A 27,169-nucleotide genomic window follows, 5' to 3' on the forward strand; every position below is an offset into this window, starting at 1 on the left:
CTACCGAAGACCCCTGGAGTGGACTCTCCACCACCGAAATGCTGTCTAAGACCCCCGGAGCAGGGCCCCATTCCAGGGAATTGGCATAAAGCTGGCCCTGCCCACCAGGCCAGGAATAGAACCCAGGTGTCCTGAACTGCACTGTAGCACTCTTTCTCCACTAGATTACACTGCCTCCCACCTAGTTAAGACAAATGTTATTGGGAGATGGGAAGTGTTTAAAGCAACGCAAGGGGTCAGACAGGAAATGTTTTAAATTTGGATTTGCCTATTACGATTATCCTGTGCAAGTTTTGAGCTGGATTAATAGATCAAAAATATGATGTCTTAAAAAACAAAAGTTGCTCTTTAGGCCTATCTGATGTATTGAAAATATTCTATGATATTTTGGCTCTTTTCATTCAGCCCTTGTTTGTACAGTCAGAAGAGTTATCTACCAGGCAATAGTTAGTTCTAACCACACACTCAAAAGTGACAGCTGTTTAGACCACAAGTACAAATCCTGCCCAGTGACTAAAAAATGTTACGATTTGCTTGCTTTACAAGCAGCAGAATGAAATGGTCTGGTGGTCTCCCTAGAAGTCGATGCTACCAAAACTGCCACTCCAGTTGGCAGAGATTGGAACCTTTATAAACCATCTCTTAAAAGAGACTAAAGACAGAATGGGCCCAAAGACTAGTCTGTCTTCTTGAATCTAGGGGGGTTCTTAAACAGGTATGGAAAGATTTTTCAAAGGCACCAATGCCAGGTTCCTAACTCTCATTGAAAGTCAATGGGAATTGGGTCCTAACTGCCATTTGTGCCTTTATATATCTAACCCATCGTGTTCAAGGTATATCGGTAAGGAACTGTGCATTGCTGCTGTCTATGCTGTACTTGTTCCAAGAACAAATTCACAACTTCAGTCTTCAGCACTAAAATTCCAGCAGTTTCCATGAGTACTAAATGCAACTGAAAATACTTCCATTAAATTATTTGAACAAACTAAAACTACTCAATGACCCCCCCAGGGTATGTCTACAGAACAGAATTGCAATTTAAACCCTCTTTTTTTTTTTCCAGCCACTATATGATTTTGCAGCTGAAGCATCCAGCAGGGCCAAGGAGGAAGAAATGGTCCTGGCCCTGAAGGCCTTGGGGAATGTAGGACATCCAAACATCCTAAAGCGCATCATGAAGTTTATGCCAGGATATGCATCTGATGCTTCTGATCTCCCACTCAGGGTTCAAAGTAATGCAGTGATGGCCCTGAGAAACCTGGCCAAGAGAGATCCACGAAAGGTAAGGAAACAAAGAATCCCTCTTTAGCATGTGCTATAAGCTCACCGTGTTGTTTCTATTTGTTGCAAGACAAGAGTGGCATTTTATACATACTTCTGGTGGTTTTCTTTATATTAATTCCATTATTTATGAGTGGGAACCTCCAGTTCCTTATGACACATTCATCTTCAGTATTTCAGAATGCATGGAATAGCTTAATATAAGGATACGTTCATTATTCTGTTGTTGGGTTGTTGTCCACATTTCATTTTAAAATCTTATTTTCCAAAGATACATGAGAGAGAAGTTACTGATCAAAATGTGTTTAGTGTTATTTCAACACTGGTGTGAGAGAGAACCCACAAAGCAAGGTTTTCCAAAGATTTTTATTAACTATAGATTAAGTGTCTCATCTAGTCATAAATCAGAGACATATCTTAGCTAGATACTGATATCTCATAGATATTGCAGATTTGAATCCTAATTATGAATGTATAGACATTGTGTGTGTTTAAACCATAAATGGAACATTTATTAAATGTTACTTTTGTCTTTGAGTTATATTATGATCAGGCAGCACAAAATAGTCTCTTACTCCACAGATCTGGCTTTACAGCTCCTCTCACCTGAAAACAGTTTTATTCTAAACCAGAAAACTTATGTTTTCAAGTTTGACTTACGTTGAAGATTCTTTTTTAATCACTCAGGGTGTAATATTGTTGTTTTCTTTTCTTTTTCTAAACAAAAACAAAGTATATGGTTTTAATTAATCTTTACATCAGCTGAATTTACAACATCCCACTGAGGCTTTATCAGGATTTCTGTTATACCCAATTTTCGTATATGTTGTCTTGATCCCATATATTGGCTCCAGGGTAAGACGCTCCAGAATGTGTTTTTAGCAGAAAAATAAGGAAACAGCTGCTAGGTTGCATGAGATATCTAAGCAGGGAGATAGGGGTTGAGCATGGTTTCTTTTTTAGAGGAAAAGAAAAAGCTGCTTTGGTGTTTCAAAGTGGTACTGTGGCTATGATTCCCCCCTGAGCCCAGCACTCCTCATGTGGCCCAGGCAGTTATTTCATTACATTACATTACATTATGCACTTTTTGGAAAAACCCTAATCTGAAGTATTTTAATGCCCATGACTGGGTGTCCCACTGTATAAGAAACAATGTGATCCCAGGTTTGTGGTTTACTACACACAAATTTGCACTAATCAGTCCTATCAGGTGGCCTTTCATTTCATTGCTTGATTTGAAATAGTTGTGTACATTTTGGAAACATTTGCATCCTTGTAGTCACCTTTATTTTAACATTTGCTAATCCACATCATTGAATTAATATCAGGTCAGTCAGAGCTTGATCATTAAAGGACTTTGGATCAAGCCCTTACACTGCACAACCTGGATGCTTACACTACTAAATATTGTACAGATCAGACTATATTTGTCACATATAACAATGTGCAGTTAAATTTGTTGTGTAAACTTGAGGTGGCTGAATGAGAATCTACAAGTATGTATGTGGGGAAGAGATTTTTTTGAGTAGAGGGCTGCTCAGTCTAGCAGACAAAAAGCTATAATGAGATCCAATGGCTGGAAGTTGAAGCTAGACAAATTCAGACTAGAAAAAAAGGCATGTTCAGGGTAACTAACCATTGGAACAACTTAGAAGGTAGGTGGCAGGTTCTTCATCACTTGAAGTTTTTAAGCCAAGACTGACTAGCTTTTTAAAAGAATTGCTATAGCTCAAACAGAAATTCTGGGTTTCGTGCAAAATACATTGAATGAGGTCCTTTGGCCCAATGAGGTCAGACTAGATAGATGGTCATAATGGTCCCTTCTGAACTTAAAATTATGAACTTTGTTGCCACATTACTTGCAAAAATTAAATGGAAAAAATAAAGCATGGATTTTGTTTCTAACACAAGTCTTGTACTACAATTGTGGTTAAGCGTGGGAACAAATGAATAGTTAATTGCAAATGTTCAAGCATACAGTAACTTAAAATTCTATTTACTCTTTTCAGGTACAAGATATTACCCTGGAGTTGTTCCTAAACCACAAGATTAATCCTGAAGTCCGAATGATTGCTGCCTTTGTTCTGCTTGAAACCAAACCAGGTCTTCCTGTCTTGATGACTTTAGCTAATGCTATGCTAAAAGAACCTAGCATGCAAGTGGCAACTTTCATCTTTACGTCCCTGAGGGCTCTGGGCAGAAGTACAGCTCCAGATCTCCAAGTCGTGTAAGGGCACTACACATTATTTCTCTAAAAGAGAAACTTGCTTTCCTGAAAACTGCAATGGAGATGTTAATATGGTGCAATTCACTGAATCTTTCAGGGCTTCTGCCTGCAGAATGGCTATCAGAATACTCAGCCCCAAACTTGACAGACCTAGCTATCGATTCAGCAAAGTTTTCCGCTTTAGTATGTTTAGAGGTAAGGCTCAAATTTCTCCATCTATATTAATCACCTATAGGCTTTGAAATAAATTACACATAAGTTAAGGGTGGGAGGGGAATCATACAAGCCAATCATACAAGCCCAGTTCTACCCACAGATTTCTGAACTGCTTGTCAGTTGCACATTGCACCTGAAAATTCTTCTATCATGAAGAATATGTCATATCTAAGGATCTTCCCTTTAAAGACATTTATATCCCTGTGCATTTTACGTTGTACACAGCCAGCCCAATATAGCTTCCATGATGGGCTAGGAACAATGCAGACATAGGCCAAGTTTTCAAACCATAGGTGAGCACTAAAACTGACCAAAACTGAATATAAATGGTCTGATTTCTAAAAGTGCTGAGCCTCCACAACTCCCCCTGAATTCAAATGCAGCTGTGAATGTTCATCACTTCTGAAAATAGGTGACCATCTTTAAACATTCAAGTTTGAAAATATTCAGACCCAAACATTTCCTTTTCCCATGAACAACTAAGATTTACGTCCATAGCTTTTTCTTGCACCATCATACCCTTAATTCTCCTGTACAATACAGTAGATCCATGCATAGGATCCCGTTGATATCCCACTCCTGTCAATGGGAGTTTCTTGCACAGGTCATAGGCAGTGTATGGCCATTAGCTGTATAAAGAGAGAGAGCATGATAAGAAGACACATGCTTGCTCAACCAAATTCTAGCTATTTTCATGCAAGTTATATTTGATAATGGTGATTATTTAAGTGGTTCCCCCATACAAATAATCATGACAGCCCCAACAATTTGGCATATGTAGCTGGCAGACTAGGGCGATTATATCTATAAACACAGTCCCTCTGTATTGGGATGTTTTTATCACTTTTGTAACTCATCAGGATATTTAAAGCTATTTTTGTAAAAAATCAATGAAAAACAAGTCCTTGAAACATTCTAAACCTATAGTGACAAATGTTGATGTATTTTGTTGTTATTAATTATTATTATTTTATTTTATTATTTTATTGCAACGCCTTGGTAGATTGTTATTGCTCTGCCTTTCTTTCGTGGATTTTACATAACCATTTAATCTGCTCTACAATGAAATAAGTATAGTACGTACCACAGTGATCACAGTAATATATGATACACATGCTTGCTACCTTGGAGACGCAGACAGAGAGTGCCTGAAGAAATGAAATCACTAATATGTGCTATGTGAACTTTTGTACCTTTTAAAATGCATTCAGGGAGATACTCTAGAAATTATTACAGAATTAAATAAAACACATTTATTAATATTTTAGGGTTTCATTTTTGAACATTGCTTTTTGTCAGCACTGTTGTTTTTTCCATCAGTCTCTCAGTCTTCCTCGAGATATGCCATCTAGTCAGATGCATTTATATGTATCCACATCTCTCCAGATATAATGGCTACAGTGCATCATATGGCTGTGCCAACATGATTTTGCATTGGTAAATATTGGTAAATATTTTCTCAGAAAACTAAAAATATTTGCTACTCAAGCTGTATGAGTTACTGACACACACTGATGGAAAATGTCCATGCTATCTTCAAGTTAATACGTTTTGTGTAATCATCTAATAATTTACAAGCAGCAATTCTTATTAAGTGTCAGTAGGTGCAATGTTTGGATTAACAACAAGATTTCATGGCCTAGAAAGTAGACAATATGCACTGTAACACACTAAGTGTCATGTCTTACATCAGTGGCTGGTTCATATAAAGGATAATAGAGTACTAATACTACTAGCTAATGGATCTATCTCAATTAGTGGAGACCTGTGATTTCTGGTGTTGAATGCCCCAGATTTACTCCTTAGTGGGTGATCCAGTGTGGGATCGTTACACACTAAAATGACATCTCTTGGCTGTATTGCAGACCATACAAAATTAAAGCTCCTGATGGCTTAGTTTGTTGCCTCCAGTCCTTTCTCCATTAGATTCCTGTGTTATGTAATGGGATTGCAGCAACATGGGGGTCTCAGTAAAGTTTATTCAACTTTGTGCTGCATTATTGGTATAGTCTGGTCCTAAAGCCAGTTTTGGAGTATAATTCCAAAGTAAGGGTGACCCTCCAGTGGCAGAGATCTAACACAGGAGTTCTTCAGCCACTCACACTAGCTGCTGCTGGTGGTGTAACAAGGGAAGAGTGGACATAGCTGGTGGAAAGGAGTTGTAGTAGGGATGCCCCAGTGCTATCCTGGTTCTCATATGGTTTTGCTCTTGTTGTTGAAGCCCAGTTTTTTTTTAAGAAGAGCCTTGAGGCTACTTTCACACAGAACAGGAACTAGACTGGACAGAGATGCACCAAGATCAAGGGAGTGCAAGGGAGAGTTTTAAACCACCTTAGCACAGAGCCATCTGACGTGTTCTGTACAGATTAACCATGCCCTAGGATCTGCCCCATTGTGTATGATAAACCTAGAGAATGGGAAATACATATAAATTACATTGCTTTCTATTTACCTGACAGTTAACAATTACCAAGCAATTAGTGCCACTTCATGTAAGGAGTTGCAACTTTTATTACTAGATGTATTTAACTGCCTTAGAGTAATTTGGGAGACACATCTACACCTCACCATCTGTCCTTATAGGACATCTATATCACTTTCCCTAAACTGTTAGCAAAGGATGGCAAATCTGTTTCAATTCCTGGTCCCCTTTGTCAAGTTACATTGAATGATGTCTTGTAAATGCACCTCATAAGCTGATGTTACAGAATCTGACCGGATGTAAATGATATAGCAGAAGCAATTGAAAAAATAGCATAATTGCTATACAATGAGCAAGGGAATTGTAATTTTGTCCATTAATAGTTCAAATATGCAGAATATTCTGTTTATGACAGTTTTATGCCATCAGTTTTATTACTGGGATTTCTGGCCTCTCTCATGTCATGCTGTATTGCTCATATTATGCAATTAGTAAATTGATATAGTCTGCACTCTGTGGTTTTAAAAACTAACTGAGCTTGCATTTTACTGTATATTTTCCTTTCTCTTTAGAGTCTCTTATGATTGGAATGGCAGTCCATTCATTGACACTGAATAATGTAGGCAGCATATTCCCATCAATAGCATTGTCCAAATTCAGGGCCCATTTCATTGGACACATTGCTGAACCTTTGGAGGTAAATGGGCATTCCCACAATTTTTCTCTGATTAATATCACTGTTTTTTAATTCCTCCCACACTTCTTTTTTTCATTTCTGATTTACTTCTTTATGCAGGTGGGACTGAAAGCAGAAAGACTGCAGGAGATATTAGCGAGAAGACACTTACCTGACAGTGATTCTGACAGTGCATTTGATGTGAGGGAAGTTCTGAAAACGGTGCGTTCACAGAAAAAAAAAATGTAGTAAGGGGTTAATCCTACCAGTGCCAGGAACAGTCTAATAAACTTCTTCTTGTCACACAGCTCTCTGACTGGAAGGCGCAGCCCAGTGACAAACCTCTTGCAGCAGGCTACGTGAAGATGTTTGAACAAGAAATCCTCTTTGGTGCACTTGATAAAGATTCCATCCAAACTCTATTACAGGTAGCTCTTTGATGGAACCATCAGACACATGATCAAAAGGTGTAAAATACTGTTTCTTTTTTTTCTATCTTTCCTTTTTTTTTAACTTTACACTCATGAGATGTTTTGCGGTAAGGATTTGATCATATACAATAAGTTCAAACTTTGATCAACAGTAATTATTATCACTGCTGGCAGATTTTCTCCTGGAGCATAATTTGTGACATGGACTATGATATTCAAGTTCTACTTATTTAAACAGAGCAAATCTATAATTGCAGGCCTTGTATGGACCAGAAGAAAAAATTCCCTCAATAAAGAAATTCATAAATCATCTTCAAAGTGGTGTAGGGACCCAGTGGTCGAAAGCTTTGTTGTCTGCCGAAGTCCGTCGCATTGTGCCTATGTGTATTGGATTCCCAATGGAAACAAGCTTGTATCATGCTTCTTTCACAAACGTTGCAGGAAGTGGTAAGGCAAATTGAAAATCAAGTGGTATGCAGGACTGCAAGGTACTTTTTACACAGTTTCATATTCTTTTCTTTCTTTACAATAGTTCAAGCACAGATTTCACCAACTCCAAGTTCTGATTTCAGACTGGCTGACTTACTTAATGCCAATATTAAAGTGCGATCCAAGCTGACCCTAAGGTAAACATTTAGTACAAAATAAGATGATCATATTTCCAAATGCACAGGGCAATTGTAAGTATCTGTCAGCTGTTTACTGTATGCGTGCAACTTCACCATGTTGTTCTAATTTTTCAGCATGGTCAAGGACATGATCTTTGTAATGGGAACTAATACACACCTGTTCCAAGCTGGACTGGAGGCATATGCTAAAGTGAATGTAAATATCCCTATGAATGTTGCAGCTACTGTGAATATTAAGGATAAGAATTTCAAATTGGAAATCCCACCATGCAGCCAGGAAACTGATGTTATTACTCTAAGGTAAGATGCATCCATTTTATGACTGGGATTTCTGAACTTTCTCATATCAGGTTGTATCAGTCATATTATGATGCTTTTGGTGATATTATATTATCTTCCCATGTAGTAATGCAGAAAGGAATCTTCTGAAAATAAAATGCATGTCCTTTTTAGGAATCACCCCATGCAAATAATTTGGCTGACTGGCACTGTCTGGCATAACTTACTTATTATAGAGTAAATGCCTTGAATCAAAATTATGCTTATATAAATGCCACTTCTCTCCAGTGGTCTTCACTTGCTTTTCTCTTTTAAACCACTTTTAGGCCCAAATTGTTTATAACATTCATTTCATCATTTTTTCTCTCAAATAACTACACAATATATATGTATTAAAAAGTTTGCATTTGAAAGCATAAGGTTAGGTTTAAGCAGAATAAACTCCATTGATTATAATTGGAATATATTGCTAATCTCACACACAAACACACACACACACACACACACACACACACACACACACATATATTCAGTGTTTTAACATTGTACAGAATTCAGCATTTCTTGTGTTTTTATCTGGTTTTCCTGTGGTGGACATTTAATCTTCTTGCCTGATTGGTCAACTTGATTTACTACCATTCATGCAACTGCAAAACACTCTGGAAGATGCCAAAGATGCCAAAGAACCAAAAACAGATAGAAATACAAGCACAAAGAGAGACAAGGAGGGAAAAAAAGAGAGTGTCCAAGGAATCAAAGCAGCAGACCAAAGCTTGGGAAAATGTTCACATACAAAAGATACAGAAAGCCAGGCTGAAAATTAATCACAAAGGAGAAGTGCCAGCAACAACAGAAATCTACAGTGCCCAGAAATGTTAACAAGTTTTTGTTCCAGTAATATGGCAGCCATGAAAGACTTCAGTGTTTGACCCACCTGAAGTTAGCTTTCATGGCTGCTGGCTCCTGGAAGCTCTGCAGGTCTCTTCAGTTTAGCAGTCATGGAGGCAGATCATTATTTGCCCGTAGAAGTCTCCTTTCCCTATTATGGTCACAAACTGTCTTATTAGACATTCTGTATCACACCCTCCTCCAAGTGTGAATCCTTCACTCCATCAAGAGTGATCATAACCAGGTTCTCCACAATGACTTTGGGGGTTCCAGTGAACATGCTCAGGAAGCATTCCAGATGCCTAAACAGAGGGTGAGTTCTTCCACAATTGACAGAGCATCAGTTATCTGTGCAAGAGCTTCAAAGGGGTCATGGCCCAAAGTTGTTTGTTCAGTCTCTTGCATGGACCACACGTCCATCCCTGAGATCAGCTAGAAAGGTATATTTATGCCAAACACTATGAGTGGGTTCCCGTGTGGGACAGGCTAAAGGGAATATTAAGGAAATAAATAATAATAATAATAATAATAATTAATAATAATATTAATTGTAATGCTGAGCATTTACCTGGAGCTTCAATTTTAACTAATGTACAACAGTCCTGCAAAACTAGTAAGTTATTTTCCCTGTCTGTCAGAAAAGGAAACTGAGACACAGAAATGTTAAATGACTTGTTCCAGGTCAGAGAGTGAGCCCGCATTAGAACTGTGGGATTAGAACTCAGGAGCCATGCCTTCCTATTCAAACCACTTCCCTTTGCTCACCTCTGAGTATCAAAGCACAGTAAGTTATATGTCACCTGAAATCATCTTGGATAGAAATAATTAGATAATGCCTAAACAAACACATACATTAATGGTATAGACTCTAGCAAAGATGAGCAAAGTTTTATCACCATCAATTTTTCTTATGCTTAAAAAAGAATTTCAAAACTATTTTCAAAACAAGTGAGTAATGGCATATGCACTCAGAATGAAACAATATGCACATAAGGGGAATGATCAGAGAATAAAATATTGACCCATGTCACCAAGATACTTCTGGGACAAGTAATAACTTAATTGTAAAAGGAAAAATATTAAGTCAATATATGGAGAATTAGCAGGAAACCTTAATTTAATGTGGATTTGCTTTGCATAATATTTTGAATAGTTCAGTTCTTCCTGTCAAGTTATAAGAAATCTGTTGGAGTCAACATTTTGGAAATTTTCTGACACTATTTACCTAGTTAGCTTTGTATCCTCTGTTAAAGAAACCACAGGGAATGGTTCTTAAGGGCAAGCTGAGAAGTTGGAGGCATTTGCTATTTAGAGCCCTTTGTGAGCATTTCATAATGAAACTATATGGACTTCACACTCAGTGAGCTACCTAGGCATTATAGAAACACAGTGTTCAAAGAGACCTTAAAAAGTCACCTAGTCCAACCAACCTGCACTGAGAGCTTCCAGTGACATTACAGATAGTGAGAAGATAGTTGGCTGCATGGGGAAGCTAGCATGACTGTCTCCTGGCATTCATGCTTTGAGAGTGACCAGACTTCCATGGGCATGTAACTGAGTAAAATTTGGTTCAATATTATCTAGGCTAGTGCACCATATCTGTGAGAATGGTGAGACTCCAGCAGCAAATAAAAACCCAGATGAGAAATCACTGTCTTTTGAAGAATTGATTTAAAGTGTTGATGATAAAGACACTGAAGCCCCAAGACAGGACAGCAAATTTAGGACTCAGACTCCCTTTTCAACACACATCACAACTACCCATTAATAATACTACATGAAAAATACAAAGCATTTGTTTCAATCCAATCCAAACAAAGTTAAACTGAATTTAAGAGACAATACAAACCCAAGGTATTTTTAAACCCTTTTCCACACACTTCTTGGGTTTTGCATATTTATTGATGTTATATTCAGCTTGCTAGCAGATGGCCACTTAAAAACATATTTTTTCCTATAACATTTACAGGAAGAAATGTAAATAAGCTTTGGGGAAAATCAGAGCCTTGTGCTTAAAGTATATGTATAGAGAGATGCCAGAGAATCCATGCTCTGAAAATGTATCTCATATTCATAAAGACAAGCTACTGAAATATATACATTCACTTGCATAGTGCTGTGTCCCAGTTTTTAAAAAACTGTAGGTTGGCCTAGCAGAAATTGCTTCACAGGAGCCTCTTATAAATAAGATTAATGACAGAACTGCACAATTTTATGTGACATGAGATAATTTTACTCTCCTAGAAAGGAGTACACAAGTGGGCCAGTGTGTGGTACAGGACATTACTAAGGAGATGTGGTGTGCATGTGTGGGAGGGAAGTTCAATACCAGTTCAAAACTTTATTTTTTTAACATTCTTGTGCCAGATTCTGAATTAATTTTCCTGGTATTAATCAGGAGTAATTCTGTGGATTTCAGCGAAGGTACTTTGGCTTTTCACTGGTGCAAATGAGATCAGAATTTGGCCAGAGGGTTGTTACTTGTGTATCATTTATTTAGTTCTTATAGGTAGTGTTTTCAAATGAATAAAGTCTTTTTTTAAATAATGAAACATATTCATATATAGATCTTATTTTCTTTTTTCTATGCTAGTACTTAGGACAACACTCGCTGCTGACATAAATGGGCCTAGTTCAACAGAATCTCTCTCCCCTCCCTCTTCGCGCGCGCGCGCACACACACATACACACAGATACACATTGAATTTTGCTGATATTATATCACAGATAAATGAACAGCTTCCTCTGTTATCCAAGAAATACACTATTACATATATTGGAAAAACTCCCTTTTATTTTCTCCCTTGTGTAGGGATCACAGAGAACAGATTCTTTCATACCATAGCTGTTGGCTCTCTTTGTAACTGTTTTTTTCTTGTTAAAGAGCCAGAGCTGGCTCTTGCAGCCTATTTTTACTGTGCTGTGTGATTCTGCAGACACTGACATGTGTCACCTCTGATGCAGCTGCATTGTCAGCTCTCTGAGCACAACAGGGAGGAATTGATCCTCCGCTTTTATTAGGTGGCAGAAGTAGACTATTGGCATAAAAAAATACAAAAAAAAATAAAAGGAATAGGAGAGCTTTGTGCCTGGAGACCCAGCCTGCTGTTTGGTGGTCATTTAAATTATTGAATGGGACTGAAATAAAAGTCATTTGCTTTTTTCTTTGTCTCCCTTATCCAGATGAGCCATCTGAAATGCATGTTGATTTGTATTTTCTTTTATCCACTCAGCTTGTTAGGAAGAATATTTCACTTCAGATTCCATTCTTCAAGGTTCTACTCACGCTCAGCATGGAGCGTTGCTGTCATGTCCTTATCTAAAATGGGAGAGCAGAAAAAGCAAACAAAGCCCCCCTGGGTGACACGTGTTTTATTGAGGTGTTCCACATGAAGTGCAATTGTATGCTTTACAGTGCACGCAGCATGGCAAGAGTCTTCAAGAGGAAGAGAGCAACATCAAATGAATACAAATTCACCTTTCAAATAGGGAAGATTGAGAGCTCTCAGACTTTCACACAGTGTGGACCTTATTATAATAGAGATCATCTCATAGGCCATCTCCCCATTCGCGGTCAGGCAGGCCACCTCCTCTCATTCACAATCCCATAACAACCCTGTGGTAGCTACAGCAATTGCTAACATGAAAAAGGAACATTAGGAGAGTACATAAGGTATTTTTAGTTGTATTGTAATGCTATTAAACACCTAGAAATAAAGAGCAAGCACCAGAGGTAAGATCCTCATCTCTGTGTGGGCCCCCTTACAACAGGTAAAAGTAAAAGCCCCACATCTGGCTGGAGGAGGATTCTCCAGGCCATGGGGCAGCCCAGGATTGGGAAGGCACAATGGTGGCTAAAAGTCACCTCAGCCCCCTTCTCATTCTGAGCTTTAAGGGGTGCAGTACAGAATCTCACCTGATCCCAGTGCTCTTGCACCACCAGCAGTCCACAGACAACAGCTTAGGAACCTCGGTACTGAATATTATTATGTAAATGAAGTTCTGACCATTCCTGGTCTGGGAAAAGCAATGATTCTAGCAATAATGCAGTTGCAGAAAGTTGCGGATGTCTTATTCAGGTGACTCTCGGCACCTCTCTTCAATCGCATTTTTAATAAATGTCACACAAGAATTTACATTTCATGGTGTACTTTCCCTGGTGTTTATTATTTTTAATTATAAAAAAGAGAGGATGAAGTAACAGTTTAGAAACAAGCATCCCAAGTGCTAGTCTTTTCTAGGCTATGTACAATTTTGAAAATTAGAAAGAAGGCCATAATTTCCAAATATGGGAGCCAAAAGCTAAGCAATTAAATCCACAGCTAGACACCAGGCCCTGTTTTCCAATGTGCTTACATGCACAGAGCCCACTGCTTTCAAAGATTGTTGCAGGCAGGTGTACAGCACCTCTGAAAATCTAAGTATGAACAGAGGGGCCTACATTTTTGCACCCAGCTTTGAAAATGTTGGTCTACATTTCTCTGCAGCCTTTACAGGGCTTGACAATCTCACTAGCAGGATGACTTCTGTAAATATCTGTGAAGTAATTTGCAAGGTAGGATGTTTGTTGCTAAGTACATGCCACAAGATATAATTCAGATCTTTTCCTCAGAAGTGCTTATCGATACAACATTCCCCTTCATGTTTATTCTGCAGGTCTAAGACATATGCTGTTACACGAAATCTTGAAGACTTAGCTGGCACTAAGATGACGCCGGTTCTTCTACCTGAGACAGTGCCTGACATAATGAAGCTGTCCTTCGATTCAGGTTCCGCATCAAGCGAGAGTGATAAAATAAGGGTAACATATTGGATTTTGAACACTCCTTTTGTTTTTTTGATCAGTGTAAGATTATCTCCTTTATCCAGAAGTGAATTTGTATTAATGATTTCTGACCCATTATTTTTTTCAAAATGAGTCAAGTACAACCTTCGGACAAAAATAACCCAATAGTAATGATATAACAAAAATCTGGAATTTAACCACAGTGTCAGGCTAACATAATTGTTTTTAGAAACCATAACATTGTCTTGAATAATTAATTTTTGCAGTTTCCTATGGGAAAGGCCCACAACCCTTTAAATGCATTGTAACTCTCATGTAGCCTTCCTGTAAATTAACAGAGGGTTACAAAATGTTCCATGCGTCGATGGGTGGATTATTCAACAAGTAGAACTGAAATCTGATGTTGAGGAATGGGACATTTCTGGTTCAGGGATGAATGTCTGTTTTTGTGACAAGTCAAGTGATTGAATATAATTCCATTTGTGGGACACAGTTTTCAGTAAGGGCTTCCTAGTCCAGCATCTTTGTGATGCTCTAGTAATGTATAGGAGACACAGTGGCCCTGTGGAGAATTCCTCCAATGCAAGAGCAACAAGGGATGGCACACACAACACTGTACTGTCCTTCTCACAGCCTCTGCCAGAGGGGTATGTTGGCAATTGGTTCATGGGTGGGATGGGGGTCCAAAGGAGAGTGGCCATAGTGCTTTGTGTGGCAAAGCCTATAGGCAATCATGGGGAGGCTGCTATAAGTACTCCTGGGGGCATTCCGCGTCAAAAAATGAAAAATTCTGCACATAATATTTTCAAATTCTGCAAAATTCTGCATATTTTATTTGTCAAAATAACCCAACATAATCACACCAGTTTCAAATATTTTTGGTCATTTATTTCAAAATACCTGTCAGCAAGTTTGTGTGTAACAGACAAAAAAAAAATTCAGAAAATGTTTTTTGACAAATAGATTACTTACTATGCATATTAATACAGAACTTTGAGTAATAATTTGTTTAAACTACAATACAGAACCATATTTCCCACACACCCGCAGAAGCAGTGCAAAGGCTGGGGGGAGTCAGAGGTAACAGAGGATCTGAGTGAGAGGGAAATAATTGCTGAGAAGGAGCTTGGATGTGAACTTGGAGGGTTGCTGGGTATGGGTAGGAAAAGTATTGAAGGGGGGGGCGGGGAGAGGGACTGTTAGGGAGCTTCCCCCATACAGATCCTGGCTGGCCTCCTCCATTCAGTCAGGCACATGTGTCCCTGCACCACCATTTAAGACACCCACTCCCCACATCCCCGTGTGTCCTTGCACCCTCTGTCCACATGTGTCTCCCCAACTGCACTCAGACATCTACTCTCCCCACCTCCATGTGGCCCTGCACCCCCGCCTCATCCCCATGAGTCTCTATGCCCCCACTCAGACACCCTATGTCCCTATGTAGCTCTGCACCCCGTCCCCCATCACCATGTGGCGCTGCACCTCCCTTCCCCATGGCCGTATGCCTCCACTCCCATTCAGCCCCTGCCCCAGTCTATCCTCCCCCACTAGCCCTTATGAGCCCTTGTCTGACCCCGCTAGCATTCACGCTGTCTGTCTCCTCATAGCTCCTGTCTCCTGACCTGGTCTGCTGTGAAGAAGGCTCTTTTCTTCCCTAGCTGGCTGGGAGCTGCTGCTGTGTTCTAGTGCCACAGCGCGCTCTGGTGGGCAAAAGGTGGAACTGCAGAAGTTATTTTCTGCTGGGAGCTGCTGCCTTCTGTTGCCACAGCGTCCTCTGGTGGACAAAAGGGAGAACTGCAGCAAGTTTTCAGCAGAAGCTTTTTTCTCAGCAAGAAATTAAACCTATGCATGGCTTATTAATTATGCATGCATGCAGTGGTGCAGAATTCCCCCAGGAGTATATAAGGTAGAGCAGCCCCTGTGGCACTGAAACAAGCTGAATCCTCCTAGTCTATGTCTCTCTGCTGCATCTGCGGAGAACTGCAGCACACAGTCTGGCCCTGACTGTTGAACTGATGCTAAATGAACAGTAACTAAATGATAAGCCTAACTTGGATGATTCCCAGCATAGTTGAAATTTACCTACAAAAGAAAGAGCTACCATTAAAAGCTCTATTTTTAGAGTATGCCTCTGACAACTCAGGAATTTTGTCAGGTAGTCCACAAAATGTGAAGTATTTACTCATTTCTGAAAAAGTAAAATTGATTGTAAACCTTTTACTACATTTAAAGAGGCACTATGCACCTGGCTGGTGGAAAGTCATGGTTCTGTCCCTGTAGCTGTTAGCTTCATTGCTCAGGGAAACCATAAATTGCATTGCACAGATTTAGATCCAACCTCTTAACTGTAATTCAGTGGGTCCTTTGGAACCATAGTTTGCCCTATATGGAATGCTTAGGGGAAGCACTTTCTAATGTCATCCACTTTGGCCATTTAGGAGATCTTTGTGGCTTTCTTAGCTGATGAATCCTGTAGTCCTTACTAGAACCCTATCAAGGCAAATGCTCCATTGACTTGAGTAAGGGCTCCACAATTTGGCTCAATATTTATTGTAGGACAGAATTCCATACTATAAATTTCTTTTTGTCTAGAACTTCTACAGTCATTATAGGGTTACTGAGATACTGGGATTCAGTGAACATAGCTTGAATCACTGAACAAACAAAGCAAAATAAACTAATTAGCACGATTAGGTGGAACTCCATTTTCCAGCATTAAATCCTGATGCTCCTTCCCCTTCTATTCTAAATAGATACCATAAATGTGAGATGACATGGCCTACTTGACCATGAGATGACATGGCCAATTTGACCAGCTGACAAAAGGGTCATTCCATGTCAGACAACCAGAATCTCAAGCAAATCAATTAATCACCTCTATAAAAATAGAGGAATCTATTCTTAAAACAGGAGACTTAACAATTTGATGATATTTTTTATTAATGGCATCACAGAATCTAACATTGACATGTGTTTATTACACAATAGGGTAGACTGTCTTCAGAAATCATTTCAACAGGAAACATCTATTCAGCTGGACAATCATCCCAACAGAAAGTACCATCTGTTCGTTCCATGTGCTTCAATGCAAGTACATTTGGAGTTGAAATTTGCGCAGAAAGAAAAAGTGTGAATGCTGCATTTATCAGAAAGGCTCCTCTCTATTATCTGGTTGGGGAGAATGCTTTTAAACTTACCTGCAAACCGGGTAAATACTATTGTCTTGAGAGAAACTAATAAATATTTGTCTATCTTAGGCATTTTCATGGCCCGTATTATCTTAGTATCTCAGCACCTTACAATATTTAATATATTTATTGTCACGACACCCCAGAGAGACTAAATGACTAGTCCATGGTCATACATGAAATCTGTAACAGAGAAAGATATTGAGCAAAGGTTTCCCAAGTCCCAGGCTAGTGGCCTGAACTCTGAACCATTCTTTAAATATCCAGAGGCAAGCACAATATCTAATTAATTAATATATAAACACAAAAATTAATGTTAATTTGTCAAGACCGATATGGCAACAAATGTGTAATACTCTTATCAGAGCTGTTGCCAAGAAAGGCACCGCCAATAAACTCTGGTCAAAAAAGCAATTTATTCCAGTGACCTGGATGTGCTTTCTGAATTATCTGCAATTTTTTATTCACTTGAAATGAATCTAGCGTCATGCTCAACACTGAAAAATGTATGTAAGTTCAATTTGCATGACACACTATTAAAGTCACTAAATACCAGAAATATCCATTTTCACCAAATGCAAATATAACTGCAAAACAAAATTTTGCTCTATCTCCCACATACAATATAAAAGCAGAAATTGGCACAATCTGGGCTATTGTAGTCCTCTACTGCTATTAATAACAAAAAACAGGAACAATACTGTTATACAATACTACGGCTAGTGTAGTCCTCTGCTACTATTAATAACAATAACCAGCAACAGTGACATTAATTGCCATGTAATGTCAGTCCGTACAGGGTCATCAATTGAGAAAATACAAGTAACAATCCAAGCAGGTGCTCAGGCTGCTGCAAAAATGGTGCGTTTAGTAAAATTTGAAGACGCGGAAACTGAACTGGCTTCCGGCAAAGAGGCAATTAAAAAACTGAAGAAAATCCTTGATGATCCCACAGTCCAAACCCAGGTACTTATCTAATATATACACTTCTAGACTTGCAGAGGCCAATATACACACACCTGGTACACTCTTAATAGTAAATAAAGTGATAATAACAAGGCAAACTTAGCACTTTAGATAGTGTAGGAAATAAAACATCATACAGTATTAACTTCAGTCATGCATAATTCTGTGCACGGTAACTTCTACACATAATCATCTAAATGTATTGGTTCAGAGCACCATCCCATGTGGACATCACTAAAACATGTTCTAAACAGAGATGACGTTTCTATTTCGGGACTAGACCTTGCTTTCTGAAGGACTGCAGAAAGACTTCTTTCCCTCAGAAGAGAATTTTACGTAAACTTCCACAAGTGAACAGAATAATAATTGTCTTTCTCTGCTCATGTCTTCGACTAGGGAAAATCACTCATTATCCGAAAAGGCAAAAAATCATCATCCAGCTCTAGCAGCAGCAGCAGCAGCAGCAACAGCAGCTCCAGCTCATCCAGCAGCCAGTCCAGCAGTGATTCTCAGCGTAAGGCAGGTGACCGGATAAATCTGAAGAAAGATGTATCTTCCTTTGACGATTCACTGGGCCCACCAAGCAGGAAACAGCAGAAGGGGCAAGAGGAACATGAGCAGAAATGGCCCCGCAGCAAAGGGCATTCTAAAACCAAAGTAAAGAAGTTATCTCCATTTGGGAAAAGCAGCAGCAGCAGCAGCAGTAGCAGCAGCAGCAGCAGCAGCGAAGCTGTTGGAGGAAGATATACAGCTAAGACACATTCTAAGAAGCCACCTACTGTACACGCTACTAGTGCTGATGAAGAGAGAGGTTCTCCTGAGAAGAAATATTCCAAGGCTGCACGCAAACAGCAGAGCAGCTCTAGCAGCAGCAGCAGTAGCAGCAGCAGTGAAACCACCACCGGCAGACCCAGCAGCAGCAGCAGCAGCAGCAGCAGTGAAAATGCTGATAAAGCTCGCTATGATGCCAAAAAGCGTTCCAAGGAGTGGTATCCTTTCAGCAAAACTGATAGAAAAGATGAGAGGAAATATGCTAAGTCTCAATGGACCAGTCGCAGCAGTTATGAGTCATCTGAGGACTGGGTAACCATTTTTAATGTATCATAGTTGAATGTGATATGATTCTTGTTGAATCATTGCAGGCAATAATTTGTTTTGGAATTTTGCAGGAACAGCATGTTCCAGAAATGTACCGACTCCGCTTCAAGTCCCATTTGGTAAGTCCAATATTTAAGTGTTTACTTTAATGATCATTAAACTAAGAAGTGAAGCAGATATTAGAGCAAACCCATATGGCTTCGTGCCAGAAAGATTGACAATAGATGCTGATTTTGAGCTGAGGCAGCTAGTGAGAAAAATTCAGAGAGAAGAGGGGAAATATTCACATAGTGTTCATTGATCTTTGTCCAAGTTTCCAGGAAAGTTGTCCGAAGGTGTGCAAAAGAGAAAATGATACCGAATTTTGTGTGCAGCTTGTTCAAGCCATACATGTAGGTGCAATGTCAACAGTCAGAACTTCCTAGCAGTGAAAGAGAACAATCGGTAAAGGTGGGAGTGAATCAGGGATCAGCACTGAGCCCTTTCTTGTTTATCCTCATCGTGAATACCCTTACAAGGAACATACAAAAGAAGGAAGCACTTTGATGCACGTTTTGTGCAGATTATATCATTCTACTCAGTGAGGAGAAAGATAGTTTAGAAGAGGATCTTTATAAATAGAGAGATGTGTAGGAGAGATGGACTCAAAATAAGCAGAGGAAAAACAATATATGGTATATAATTTTAATAATGTGACCACTGAAGAATTATTCCTACAACTAGATGGACAGGCAACACCAAAACCACAAAATGTCAAGTATCTGGGTTCCAGAAAATGAGGAAGTAGATGGTGAAATTAGAGATAGGGTAATAATTGCCTGGTTCAAATGGAGATAGATAAGTGGTGTAATATGTGGCAGGAAAATTCAAGTAAGATTAAAAGGGAGTCTATAAAACTAGTCCATCCAGTTTTAAGGTCTGACACTGTGGGTTAGGCTTCAAAGAAGAAATATGAGAAAGTGACCTGTTCCACAGAAAACCGTGAATGTTGAGATGGATGAGTGGCATAAGTAAGAAAGACCACATGAGGAATGTGTATGTTTGAGACATTTGTAGGAGAGTCCAACAGATGAAGAAGGAAGAAAATAGACAGAGAGGCTAACTAAAGGAAAAGTTGTGGGATGTCTTAAGGGAAGACATGTTAGCATGTGATGAGATAGACGATATGGCATTAAACAGAGCACTTTGAAGGGAGAGGACTTGTAGAGCAGCCATTGGGAAGATAGGAGGAGAAAAATGACTTTTATGTTCATTTCACATGGACATTCTGAAGAGCGAGTGACCCCAAATAATTTAATATCCAATGTCAGAATGTGACAAATACTATGATGTCATCTAGAGCAGCCACAATGGACTGATAATCATTTTTATTATTGATAATATTATTATAATACCTGCATATTGCTGTAGCCCTAGAAGCCTCAACAAGATCAAGGCTATTCTGAGTTAGGTGGTGTAGAACCATATAGTAAATAACAAGCAGGTGTGGCATGGTGGGGGGAGGGAAGGAGAAAGGGATAACAAAATGATAAGATGTTTTAGCACAGACTAGCTATGTGCAGAATTCTTAGACAATCAGTAGCAGTAATAAGAGCTTGCCACCTACCTAGACATTATCAGAAGGCAGATTCTGTGTGCATCACAGCAGAGGTGTACTTAAATGAGGTACTTAAATGAGGAGGATAATGTGGCTTTATGGATTTTTCCTGTAAAGTTCTTGTTATTAGGGCTGGTCACAAAATAGGAAAACGGTTTTGTGAAATTTATAATGAAAAAAATCCTGCCCTTTTTCATACAAATAAAATATTTTTAACCAGCTCTAGTTTCATAATGAGATGTTACACTGCTTAGGTACCTCCGTGTGACCTAGTGTCTGATTACTGACACAAGAGTTTCCAGTTAGGAGAGGGAGTTTTCATGGTAAGAGCTGGATTTGTCCATATACACCTCTACCTCGATATAACGCTGTTCTTGGGAGCCAAAAAATCTTACCATATTATAAGTGAAACCGTGTTATATCAAACTTGCTTTGATCCACCGGAGTGCGCAGCCCCCCGCCCCCCACGGAACGATGCTTTACCATATTATATCCTAATGCATGTTATACCGGGTCATGTTATATCGAGGTAGAGGTGTACCTATCCTACAGTCTTTCACCTGTTTCTCTTCTACAGAATCCAGGTCAGGCGGCGTCAAGCAGCTCATCATCATCATCTTCCCCTCAGTCAGGCAGCAGCAGCAGCAGCAGCAGCTCCAGTGACCGGAGCAGCAGCAGCACCAGAGAGAGTAGCAGCAGCAGTAGCAGCAGGAACAGCAGCAGCAGCAGTAGCAGCAGCAGCAGTAGCAGCAGCAGCGATTCTAGCTTTGCACATGAGGTGAAATTTTGTCTTTGCCTGGGAATTAGACTGTGTGAGGGGCACTGTTGACCTTGCCTGTGCCTCTAGCCATTAACCCCAATGAGTCATTGCTCCCCAGAAAATGCCCTACAGGGAGATCTTTTTATTTACAAGCTGAAAACCAGAAATGATTTCTTTCCTGTAAAAAAATTGTGACAAAGATTTTTAAAGTTCCTTTCTTGACTAAATTTTTCAATATTTTTTTTGGAGTTTTCAGCAGTCAAAAACTTTCAAAGAAAAGTTTCCTTTTGGGTGCCTAGAAATGAAAAGATTTTCAATTTTTTAATGAAAACTCCAAAATTAAAATTTTTGGTGAAAATGTCCATGTCATTGATAAGGTATTTTCCATCAAAAACTGTTTTGACAGAAAATTTTCAACCAGCTCTACTGAAAAACACAACTTAGGCATGCGTCCTATATGATTTATATAGTCATCAAGAGCTATGAAAAATACCCACCTATTCATTTAAATATTAAATCCTGGTCTTGCAATGCTTACTCTCCAGAATAGAGCCACGGAAGTCATCAGTGTAAGTCCAGTGTAAGAAAGACAAAATCTGGCCATGTGCTCAGTAAAACTGATCCATTACTTTTAGGGAGAAACAAACATTTCCATAAGCACCAGTTAGCTCACTAACTGTTCACAATCCTTAGTGTGGTATTCTGAATCCATTCCAAGTAAATGTATCTTAATAATAATATACCAGCCTGGCCAACTACATAGTGAAATATCCAAAGGATTCATAATATTGTATGAATACTGCAATTAATCAGAAACTCACAACTGTCATTATGGCTCAAAGGAGTTGCTTCTGAATGAATATATTGCTATGGTAATATCCAATGTTCTAGAAATCTATTAAATATTAAAAATAATACACAAAATCTTAATAAGTCCATTGACATGTCTTAAGTAAGTTGTGGATCTTGTGTCAAGACACAGGGGCGGCTCTAGACATTTCGCCACCCCAAGCACGGCGGCATGCCGCGGGGGGCGCTCTGCCGGTCGCCAGTACCACGGCTCTGGTGGACCTCCCACAGGACCAGCGGACCCCCGACCGGCAGAGCGCCCCCTGTGGCATGCCCCCGCCCCTGACAAGACAGCTGCATCTTTTTAAAATTCTTTATTCTACTGAAATAAAAAGAGAGATTAACCCACCAAAACTTACTCTGAAATAACAATCAGAGTCTGGAACTATGTTCATTCTCAACCAGCCCAGGCTCTGTACTGCTGTACGGCTATCGGTGCAGTATAAAATGAATCCAACGGTCACCACTGAATATACATGTGTATTTAAGCATTGTCATTTTTGTTTTGTTTTTCAGCCCAATTTCCTGGGAGACGTACTTCCACCTGGGCTCACCATTGTGGCTCGGGCAGTTAGGAGTGACAACAAAAATCAAGGTTACCAAGCCACAGCGTATGTTAACTCTGCTGCTGCCAAAGTCGATATGCAGCTGGTTGTGGTTCAGCTGGCTGAAACTAACTGGAAGGCGTGTGCTGATTCTGTAGTATTGCCTCTCAAAGCACAGGTAAAGATACAACTAGCTCATCGAGTTAGAGCGTTAAAAGGCGCCCAGGTATCAAATAACCAGATGGCTGTGCTGATTAGAGACAGTCAAACAAGGAAGTCAAATTTTCCGCAAATATTTTTCATGAAAATTTTGAATTTTTGCAAAAATTCAACCCCCTTTATAAGCCTTCTGAAAAACAGGAAAATAAATTTGTGAAAATTTTCAAAATTTGTTTGCAAAACATTTGTAGCGAAAGTATGAAAATATGAAAATGTTTGACCAGCTCAAATACCAATTTTCAACAGCTGAGGATCTGGCCCATTCCTTTCTTTATACATGCATTTCAAATGACAGCCTCTTCAAATGTTGTATGCAACATAGTTGTTATGTCGGTCCAAGGATATTAGAGAGACAAAGTGTTCCATCTTGCATTTGGCTATGCTCCTCAGAGTACCTTGCCCAGAGTTGAAGAAGAGCTCTGTGTTGCTCAAAGTTTGTCTTTCACACCAGCAGAAATTGGTCCAATACAAATTTTTACCTCACCCACCTTGCCACTTCAAGGACATTTTGTTTCCTTCTTTCCACATAAGAGATGTGCTGAAGTCTTTCTGGGTGTTCAGTTGATGCCTGAAAGCATTGGAATTAGGGCACTGTGTTTGCAGTTTCTATTTTCAAGCCTCTCTGTACAGCAATGCCCACATGCCCCAGTTGTGTATGCCTTCATTTGCAGAGCTATGTACATGTATAGTGATCTTCAGACTTCTGAATTTTGTGGCTGCAGTTTCAAGATTTCATCAGAATTGTCAGTAGTGAAAATTGTTTATCTTTACAAAACCAGCCATTTTTGTAAAAGTGAAATTTCTGAAGGAGCATGCCATTTCTTTTTAAAATATACAGATTGATGATGAATTTGCAAAATGTAATGAATCTCAGCAAAATGTCACACTGCAGAATTCTAGGTCATGTTTCAGTGCAAGATTTTGAATGTTCAAAATGGGAACATTCAGCCTGGCCTACCACCCTTCCCATTCATTCCCATATTCCTCCAAATGCAGCCAAAGCTCCTCCACAAGTATATTTAGTGAATGAGTTAGGAGCTTTGAAGACTTCACTGAAGTTTCATAAAGCGATCATGTATTTTGATATGACAACAGATTTTTTTAATATGATTTCATTTCCAAAATTCTAATGACTTTTTCTCTTCCTCATGAAGGCCAGGTTCAGGTGGGGCAAGGAATGCCGAGAGTATAGAATTGAAGCAAGAGCTTCCACAGGCCAAATTTCAAGGAATCCAGCCGTACAGGTGAAGGTGTCTTGGACAAAACTTCCATCCTGGATAAGGAGGACATCTATAACGTATGCAGTCTGCTACCTTGTCATTTATTGTGTTGTTCTTGTTACATTGGTTGGTGTTGTGAATGTTCTGAGTATGTCACATCTTGTTTATCTCTAGAGCTATGGAATTTGTTCCTGGAATAGCATTCCTGATGGGCTTCTCAGAAGTGTATCAGAAAAATCCTTCTCAGGAGCTTGTAGTAAGAGCAGTTGCAACTTCACCACGGACAATTAATACAGTCGTAAAGGCACCTGGGGTATGTGGGACTTTTTTTTTTTCTTTCCATATATACTTTTTAGTTGTATAGTTTGACTTTGGGTAATACATCTAGGCTAATTCTGAGAAAGGAGAAATGCAGAACCTGACCTCTTACATAAGCCACCGTAGATCTTGAAAACACAGGGCTTGATCCTGTAGTGTGCCATAAAGCACAAGATAAAAGCATGATCGGAATTACTTGAAGTTCTTGGGAGCTCGATCCTTTCATAATGAAAGAACCACCAACTCCACAGAACCAACTCACTCTGCCGGCAGAGTAATGCCCAAAGGGAAGCTTTTAGCCAAAGGCTTTATTTGTATGCGGAGGGTAACACCGAAGCTGATATCACCTCAGATATGCCCATCCTGCCCACACATTGCTTGTTTTTATCCTGGACTCTCAGGAGTATGGGGAATGGGACTTACAAAGGATGCACTGAGAAAGACTATGGCTAGTGCTTAATCTTACTTACATCTATATGCTGTCTGGTGCTGGAGTCCTACAGCCCAGTGCTTCTTGCAGTCCATGACTCACTGTTCAAACCTTGCAACTCCCAAATGAAGCACTCCTCTGAACAAACAAGAAGGGCTACGTTTTGCCAGCATCCTGCACAGATGTAGTCTGCAGACTCCAACTGATTAATTGGTCTTTGTCCACTAAATCCCTGTGCATCTTTATGAAAAATGTCCCCTGGTGGGGCTGGTGTAATTTAACAATAGCTTAGTTTCCCATAAAGGAAGTAAGTGTGTCCTTAACCTACCCTTGTACTTCAATTTTCCAGGGGGTTTTCATATGTGATAATGAGGGAGTGGTATATGACCTGTTTATCTAGATATATTTAATGTGTCTTTCACTATGGTATGCAAACTTAACCAAAATCACATCAAGCCAACTTTCATTCTGTAAGACTGCCAGCTAACACATACTATTTAGTCTGCTGTACCTAGTTGTAGTAGGACAGGATAAGGCACAGATAACTTATTATTCAGCCACCCTGTGGTGTGGTGGTTTGTTTGGTTTGGTTTTTCGTTTTAAGGAAGTCGTTTGACAATACTGTAAACATCATCTGTTCATCTTAAGTCCCTATCACTTTAAATGATCGTTTAAAGACAATCTCAAGTGATAATAAAATAAAAGGTTTCAGAGTAGCAGCCATGTTAGTCTTTATCCGCAAGTATTCCTATTCTTTTTAATAAAATAAAAGATAATGAGCTCATAAAAATATATATGTTAGGTTCGGGTGCCCACAATGTCCTGGGAAGACTGTAATGACTCCAGTTATACAAATACATATTTAGGGAATTTTTAACAAGGGGGGGTCTTTTTGCCTGTATGATTGACCAAATTGTATGACTAAACATATCCTAACGCATTTTCATTGCTTCTTTTTCAGCTAACCCTTTACTATGAGGCTTTCCCACTTCCATTTGCTTTGCCTGTGAGCCCACCTCCAGCTTCTCAGGCTCAAGAAGTGACTGCTTGGAATTTCCTTTCAGAAATATCTTCACTGATAGCTAAAGAAGATCAATGTAAATGTTACTTCCGTACTGGTCTAGTCCCTGATAAATGAGCAATGGTTATTTATAGTAGTTAAAATTTGGCACCTCCAGTGACTCTGTCTCCTGTCAGCTTTGGGCTTGGTCTTTTCAAGCAGTGTTCTTCTGCGGAAACTTGGCAACCCTTATCTTTACCCTTACCCCAATCACAGGAGATGCCTTCTCAGCAGTTGTTGGAAGGGGGCGCAGGGAGTTCAGGTCTGTTTGCATGGTTTGGAATTCATGGGTTTCACACAGAGATCCCAAGTGGCTACAAGCACTGTAAACTCTGTCCTTTGTCGCTTCCAAGAGGCTGTCATCCCCACCACGAGAGGGATGACCTGGTGGTTAGGGCAGGGACATGAGTTTTCCAATCCTATTTATTTTCCTTAGAAGGGAGACTTCATGATTTTTAGTAGGACTGGGTCTGTCTAATTCTAATAATACTTATTACAAACAGTGGCAAAATTTGGAGAAATGCTACTAGTTTTTGTCATGGATTCAGCTTTTAGCTTCTCAGGAATGTAACAGTAACAGAGTCTTTAAAATGAGACTATCACTAGATGGTTTGTTTTCAGCTGCTTATCAAAAAAGGTGATGGGTATACAACAGTATAATTCCACACTGGTTGATCATTTTATGTTGCTGCCCTGCCTTTCTTAAGTATGTGTACTTAGGCTGAGATTTTAAAAGCTGCCAGGAAGATTTGGCTGTCCAATTCCCATTGATTTTAATGGGAACTGGCCATTCAGACCTCGTGGGCAGCTTTCAAAATCTCCATGACAATCTCCAAAGCACAGTTGCATCTGCCATTTATTTTTATTGTTGTTTTTCAGCCACATGTGAAGTGAGGGAAGAAAACTTCAAAACATTTGACAAAGTGAAGTACAAATGTTCATTCAATAAAGACTGCGACCTTGTAGTAGCTCAAGACTGCACTGCTCACCCCAAATTCATCATCACGACAAGAAAAGTCAATTCACGCTCTTCCTCCAGGGAGGTGTACATCAATATTAGTTCATCGTAAGTGTAATCATTCTT

The 27,169-nt window shown here is 39.4% G+C and overlaps 1 protein-coding gene across 1 annotated transcript in view; it reads left to right on the top strand.

Annotated features, from left to right (window-relative positions):
- The window catches only part of LOC127056014 (vitellogenin-1-like), a 61,788-nt gene that overhangs the window by 28,169 nt on the left and 6,450 nt on the right, over positions 1–27,169 (top strand). Inside the window, exons 12-31 of the mRNA XM_050963657.1 lie at positions 1,064–1,282; positions 3,291–3,508; positions 3,606–3,703; positions 6,719–6,843; positions 6,943–7,044; positions 7,131–7,250; positions 7,511–7,700; positions 7,786–7,879; positions 7,997–8,182; positions 13,706–13,850; positions 16,824–17,043; positions 17,814–17,989; positions 18,386–19,072; positions 19,159–19,206; positions 21,262–21,462; positions 22,810–23,016; positions 24,212–24,354; positions 24,452–24,590; positions 25,987–26,122; positions 26,965–27,151. Coding sequence (XP_050819614.1) covers positions 1,064–1,282; positions 3,291–3,508; positions 3,606–3,703; positions 6,719–6,843; positions 6,943–7,044; positions 7,131–7,250; positions 7,511–7,700; positions 7,786–7,879; positions 7,997–8,182; positions 13,706–13,850; positions 16,824–17,043; positions 17,814–17,989; positions 18,386–19,072; positions 19,159–19,206; positions 21,262–21,462; positions 22,810–23,016; positions 24,212–24,354; positions 24,452–24,590; positions 25,987–26,122; positions 26,965–27,151 — 3,641 coding nt within the window. The remainder of the gene's footprint in view (positions 1–1,063; positions 1,283–3,290; positions 3,509–3,605; positions 3,704–6,718; positions 6,844–6,942; positions 7,045–7,130; positions 7,251–7,510; positions 7,701–7,785; positions 7,880–7,996; positions 8,183–13,705; positions 13,851–16,823; positions 17,044–17,813; positions 17,990–18,385; positions 19,073–19,158; positions 19,207–21,261; positions 21,463–22,809; positions 23,017–24,211; positions 24,355–24,451; positions 24,591–25,986; positions 26,123–26,964; positions 27,152–27,169) is intronic.

Source organism: Gopherus flavomarginatus, chromosome 7 (assembly GCF_025201925.1).
Source record: "Gopherus flavomarginatus isolate rGopFla2 chromosome 7, rGopFla2.mat.asm, whole genome shotgun sequence".
NCBI lineage: Eukaryota > Metazoa > Chordata > Testudines > Testudinidae > Gopherus > Gopherus flavomarginatus.